This window comes from Diadema setosum, chromosome 8, assembly GCF_964275005.1.
Source record: "Diadema setosum chromosome 8, eeDiaSeto1, whole genome shotgun sequence".
Lineage (NCBI taxonomy): Eukaryota > Metazoa > Echinodermata > Echinoidea > Diadematoida > Diadematidae > Diadema > Diadema setosum.
In genome coordinates this window covers 22,430,188-22,436,369 of record NC_092692.1, presented here as the reverse complement: position 1 = coordinate 22,436,369, position 6,182 = coordinate 22,430,188, and the positions used below count along the sequence as shown (strand labels likewise).

Sequence of the window (6,182 nt, the reverse complement as noted above, 5' to 3'; positions counted from 1 at the left end):
GTCATCATGTTTCAATTTCGTTATTGAGAGCTCATAGAGCTCATAATCTTGACGAAAATACTTTTCCTACTGTGTGTAGTTAGACGATTTGCTTTTCCTACTGTGTGAGAGAGCTTGCTGGTGCATTATCTGTCCTGTCGGTTTAACCCGTTGAGGACGGAGGGACGCGGACTGATTTTGCTATAGCAAGCACCTGCAGGAGTTCATGTTGCATACTAGTCTGTACCTGGCCGTACCTTCGTACATAATCATCGTTGCTGTGTGAACGTGCTGTGTGTTGCTAGCCGCTAAATTAAGGTGACTGGCACTCGACTTTGACGGAGGCTAGAAATATGAGTTTTTTCCTCGTAGTGGCTGTGGAGGCAAAACATATTTGCACAAACAATGGATAAACTTATCGTGATTGCGGGGTTATTATTCTTCACAGCAGATGTATTTGCTTTAACGAGTTTATTCAACCCAATGTGGGTGGTTTCTCGTGGCTCAGGTAAGGAAAACGGTTTTATCTCAAACGTAGTCCCATGTATTCTTTATTGTGTAATTTATTTATTTTATCTTTTGCTTACAGTGTAAATGACTAGGATAGGGTTGTTTTTGCTTACTTTTACACAGCATACATAGAGGTGTAGAGGTATAGATTCACAACATGGAATGCGGAATTGGTATCTTAAGAGTGCAGTTTTACAGGAAAGTAATTTACATTTAAAATACAGCTGTTAGATCTTTTTGCCGTACTAGGTTCTAGTAGAATCTAGACAGAAAGATCCGTCTGTCCGGAGGACTCTTTTTATATTTTGCCATTGATGCTGTCCTCCGTGGAGGGGATCCGTGAAGCCAGACGCAGTCTCCGCGGAACATTCCCCGACGGACAGATACAGACCGATCTTTCGGTCAAAGTAATCTAGAATCTAACTTGTGTGTTGGCATGCTATAGGCCTATCTAACGTTATATGGTAGACTGTTACTACTAGTAGGCCTAGTCTTTAAGTGTTGTGGAAAGATCAAATCATAAAATGAGGTGTGGTTCCCTGTTATGTTAGGTGGAGTTTTGCTAATGCCAATGGCGAATGCACATTTCGACGGATGACAATGAATGGAATTGGTCAACACAGTCCCCCGGCCCACTGTCTAGGCCTATATTAAATTTAATATTGTATTTCTAAACAGTTTCAAAAAATCAGTGTACGACTAATAAATAATTTCATAGTAAAAGTGCAGGCAGCTAACTAAACAGCTCGGGCAAGGTTTGACCTCCTGTGGGCATGTGCCGAAATTTGACCGCAAGCTAAAGCATAAGGGAGTTCCTAGGTCGAACCTTGGATGGTATTGTGGTTGATTTATAGACAGCTTGCTTTACAGTACTTTCATACCCATGTACTTTTAGTTATCTCAGATTCTGCAAGTCCAAATTGCACAAAAATCCACAGGAAATACTTAATACTGTACTAACAAAATTGGTTATCGCAAGGCATCAATATTGACGTTGACTTTCAAGTCATCGTCCCAAACAGTTCATTTTTTTTTTTTGGAGCAATTATTGCTGGCATAATCTGACACTGAAGTTGGCCGTCTAGTATATGTGACATGTATACATTTCAAGTACTGTATAAGCCAAATATTTCGCGAGGTTTTTATTTTCGCGAATTTGGCGAGTTAGGTGCTATTCGCGAAATTAAAGACACGCGAAAATATTGACTCTTATCCTGATGTGAATGTGACGTATGCGTGTACACTTCTTTGTTCAGTACAGGACTCCACAATCGCGAATTTAATCACTCGCGAAATCGTCGGGAATTCCCGATTCGTGAAAATTTAGACTCGCGAAATATATGGCGTATACTGTAACTGTGGGTTAACAATCAATGTACAAAATGATTCAAGGCAAGATGAATGAAGTTGGGTGAGAAATGCAGTTCTAATTAGATTGCACATGAATATGCCAAGCACAAATACAGACACAGACAGAGGCAAACACATACACAGTTAATACACTTATACACATGATTATTTCTCAATCGACTTTTTTCAACTTGCCATGATTATTGAAAAATAAAACGATTTTGAAATCCCGGTTAATTTCACTTAAAAGATATGTTGCATAATATTGGATGACTATTAGATTTCAGATTCAGATTGTGCAGGCAGGGTACATTGTAATTGCTTGTGAAGAGTAAGTTGTCTTGAGCGACGACATGAAAGTCAATGTCAATATGAATGCTTCTTGACAAGCGATTTGGTTCAAATTCATGCGAGTGATTGGAAATGAGCTATTCTTAGTACACATCTCCTGTTATTTTGGTGCAATTTGGTTCAGTGGAATTTGAGATACAGTGTATCTACATCTGAAGGTACACTAGCACCATATATTTTACTTAGGTACTATTATTCTCAGTAAAGTCTCATCACAAAGAACTTTGATTATTTTGTCTAAGTGAAAGAGCCACGAAATTTCAAGGTCTTGAAAGTCACTTTGTTGTTTGATGTCACAACATACAGGGGCAATGACGATGGGACTGATTTCGCAATGTCTGACAATTTTTGGTCGTGAGACGGTGTGCATGCCCCCTACACTGTGCCCTGCTTGGCAAGCAGCTCTTTTCTTCATTGTCTGTGCCATCATCTGCCTCACAACGACATGCGTCATGTTTGCCTACTCCCACCGTCGACAGTCTGCACTGGACTATGCCCGCTGGTTCTCCTTCTCAGCAAGTGAGTTCTGCACTATGTTTTCTGTTCAAACCCATACAGATCTGTTCCAGGGCAAAGTGTCTGGTCTGCGGTACCAGCAAGAAAACACAGTGACCACACAATAAACACAGTGTCATTAAAATAGAAAGATTTATTATTTTTGACAGGATGGGTTAACATACTTTGATTTGATTTGGTGTGAGCATTCATCCTGTGACAATGTTTGAGTAAAATGATTATTAGTGCCAAAGTCATTTGATAGAAATATGTATATCACATGATTTACAGCTATCAATTGCTATAACAATCTATTGCTGTTGACTGTGGATACATTAATCTATATTTGAATTTATATTGTTCCAATTTGATATTTGCCATTACTGTATGACCTACCCCGTGAAATAATGTCCTGACAGTGTTTATAAATGTGAAAATTAATTTCTTTTTCAAGTGATTGTGATTTCTTTAAATCTTACACAGTGGTTCTTCTCTGCTTGGCTGCCATTGTCTTTCCGATGGGGTTCTACGTGGATGAAATTGGTGGTGAGCCATACAAACTCCCCAGCACTGTGTCAGTGGGTTCTTCCTATGTCATCTTTCTCCTGTCCATTGTGCTCACTGTCGTCTCTGAGCTGTTTGCTGGCAAGTTGTGTGCCCCACTTTTTATAACCAGAGGCTGAGGAGAGCTATCGTGGCTGTGGGGACTCGTAGAGGGAAAAGACTCACTCCCTAAGTTGGGCCACTATGATCAAATTTGAAGGCAAATACAAGTTTAATACTCTGGTTTGTTAAGCTCTTCACTCTTCCCTCTTTGTTGAAAATGTATGAAATGTTTTTCTTACAAAATAAAATGATTGCAACTCTTTAACTGTTCCATTCATGATGTATTTGTTCTAACTCTTCAAATGAACTTAGTATGATTGTTTGGTCACTCTCTGTTAAGAAAACTTTAGTCAAAGTTAAACTCAATGTGCACAAGTTTGTGAATGCAGAACTTCTTATTTGTTCTGATTTTTATGACTGCAGCAAGGTTTGTAGCTGAAAGTCATTATCTTAGTTTTTTTTTTTTCATACAAGGCAAAATCCAGTTTTGAATTCTAGTGCAAACAGTCACAGTAAGAATGTATGGATCGAGTAAGTGGTTCAAATTGACAATGTGAAATCTTTAGGGCAGGGTCCAATACCAAAATTTGCAAACTTGCATAGTTCTTATCTTCTTAAACACTGGAAACTGAATTTTAACCAAATTTTAACCTAACTGCCCACCATGGTACGTTGAGAAAGAGAGACTAGTACAGACTTCCTCTGGGAATTGCCTGTCAGTGAATATGAGCATCAAAGTGTGTGCTCATGGATAACATTTGACTCCAGTCAATTTTCTTTGGCTGCACTTGTACTTACACAGAGATTAGCTGTATTCAGTTAGTAGTGAGAATTCCCAAATATATCCCATTGCATGGTATGCCTATGCTACTGGGTCTTTAAGTATGTCTTTGGTTAGGCTGAAGAGTCAATTGGAAATTAAAACACACTACTGATGAGATTAGGCTCTGTTGATTGTAAAGTAAAGCTCATGTTCTCTTGAAAGGTATTAGAGTGCTACGTGTTACTGGCTGAAGTAGAGATAGGAAGACAAGAGCTGAATTGAAGAACATTTTGAGTCCTTTTACACCTCTTTTTTTCACACCTTGAGCTGGTAGAAGTGTCTGAAGGAAAAATAGGAAAACACCACTCACATACCAACATAGATGCTGTAGTTAAGACACAATAGGCTGTCAGCAAATACATGATGAGTGAATTTCCTTTGCTCACAATACTTCGTATCATATTTATGGCTGAAATTTGTTTAGATATCACTCCATGCATTTATGCAAGTTACATGCTGGTTCTGAACAGATATTTGCTGGGTATGGCATGAAATAATGGCTTGTTGGGTGAGAATGCGATATACTTTAGTTTATACATGTACTGTGGCTCTGTTATGCAAAGTTTCTATTTTTGTTCCACAGCCTTTTGTAATATCACCAAGAAGCATGCAATCTACATGTAATTTGTTCTTCAACTAATCTTCCCTGTAATAATTTCATTCTTTGCCAAAGTATAAAATCCCTCTTCCTTTATCGGCTACCTCAAAGCTTTGATCACATGTAATCTTCATTTCCTGTATTAGCTTCCTTCATGCCAGTTTTTCGCAAGTACATGTACATGTATGTTAGAATGTGCAGAATCTGCAGAGAAATATAAGGAGTAATACAGGCAGAACAATTACTAAATATTGTAAAGTGGGAAGGCAGCTTGATTTTAAAACCAGATAAAGCCTTGCTGGGTTTTCATGGAAGACGAGGTATTGATACATGGGGCTACCATTCTCTTAAGTCTTACCACAGTGACATAATGTCCCAAACTTTGAGCCAGTATTCAGCTAGTTAAATCAAGAAGGATCTACTGTTTGTAAACCTTAACTGTCTTTCAATTTGTCAAAGGAAAATTGTGCCTTTAATCATACCAAACATGTGCAATTTTTATACCATTTCATATCTTTGATTACCTTTGATTAAAAAACATAAATGACATTGATATATTCATGGCCATTTAAAGTGTATTGAATGTTTTTCGCACAAGTACAAACATTAGGGATTCAATGAAACAGTTTCTCGAAGATGGATGCCTTAAAACAATTAGACAATCAAATGATTGTAATGGAGAAGACTGTAATTTCTAGAGACAGTTAGGCTGTCAGGTGTGACGTATTTTTATGCCTCCGCCACGAAGTGGTGCCGGAGGCATTATGTTTTCGGGTTGTCCGTCCGTCCGTCCTTCCGTCCGTCTGTAATGAATTTTGTGGACAGGGTAACTACCAAAACCTTTTGAGGTATCCTAATGAAACTTGGCATGTATGTGTATTAGGGGGTGAAGTTGTGCCTATCAACTTTTGGGTGCACATGCTCAAGGTCAAAGGTCAAAAGGTCAACATCAAATGCTTAAAATTTTACTATTTCCCCCATATCTATGCCATGCCTGAAGATATTTTCTTGAAACTTAGTGTATACATGTATTACTCTATCAAGATTCTCTAGTGAAAGTTTGGGATCATGCGGTCAAAGGTCAAAGGTCAAAAGGTCAAGTAAAAAATGTGAAATTTAACTTTTTTCTCCGTATCTTGGAAATAGTTCAAGGTATCTTCATGGAACATAGTATATATGCATGTACTGACTGGCAGTGATTAGCTAGGGAATTTGGGGTTCATGGGGTCAAAGGTCAGGGGTCAAAGGTCAAGGGCAACACTTCAAAATTTTACTATTTCCCTCATATTTGTGCAATGCCAGCAGGATTTTTTTTAAAACTTGGTGTATGCATTTTTAACCTGATAGTGATTCTCTAGAAAGTTTTGTTTTTGTTTTTGTTTTTTGTTTTTTGCCAAAAAGGTCAAAAGGTCAAAGATCAAGTGAAAGTGCTGAACTTACTTCTTCCTCCATATCTCGGAAGTGGCTCAA

At 38.2% G+C, this 6,182-nt stretch overlaps 1 protein-coding gene across 1 annotated transcript; it reads left to right on the top strand.

Annotated features, from left to right (window-relative positions):
- The first annotated feature begins 361 nt into the window (after positions 1-361).
- LOC140232280 (uncharacterized protein C16orf52 homolog A-like) lies at positions 362-3,368 on the top strand. The gene is made up of 3 exons (XM_072312411.1): positions 362-487; positions 2,497-2,709; positions 3,169-3,368. The coding sequence occupies exons 1-3, from the start codon at positions 385-387 to the stop codon at positions 3,366-3,368; spliced, it is 516 nt and encodes a 171-aa protein (XP_072168512.1). The 5' UTR covers positions 362-384.
- The last annotated feature ends 2,814 nt before the right edge of the window (positions 3,369-6,182 follow it).

Excerpts from the sequence above, each read along its gene's own strand:
- LOC140232280 (XM_072312411.1), top strand. The coding sequence starts at position 385 with ATGGATAAACTTATCGTGATTGCGGGGTTATTATTCTTCACAGCAGAT. Across the intron at positions 488-2,496 it reads GGTGGTTTCTCGTGGCTCAG|GGGCAATGACGATGGGACTG; the intron begins GTAAGGAAAACG and ends CACAACATACAG. Across the intron at positions 2,710-3,168 it reads CTGGTTCTCCTTCTCAGCAA|TGGTTCTTCTCTGCTTGGCT; the intron begins GTGAGTTCTGCA and ends AATCTTACACAG.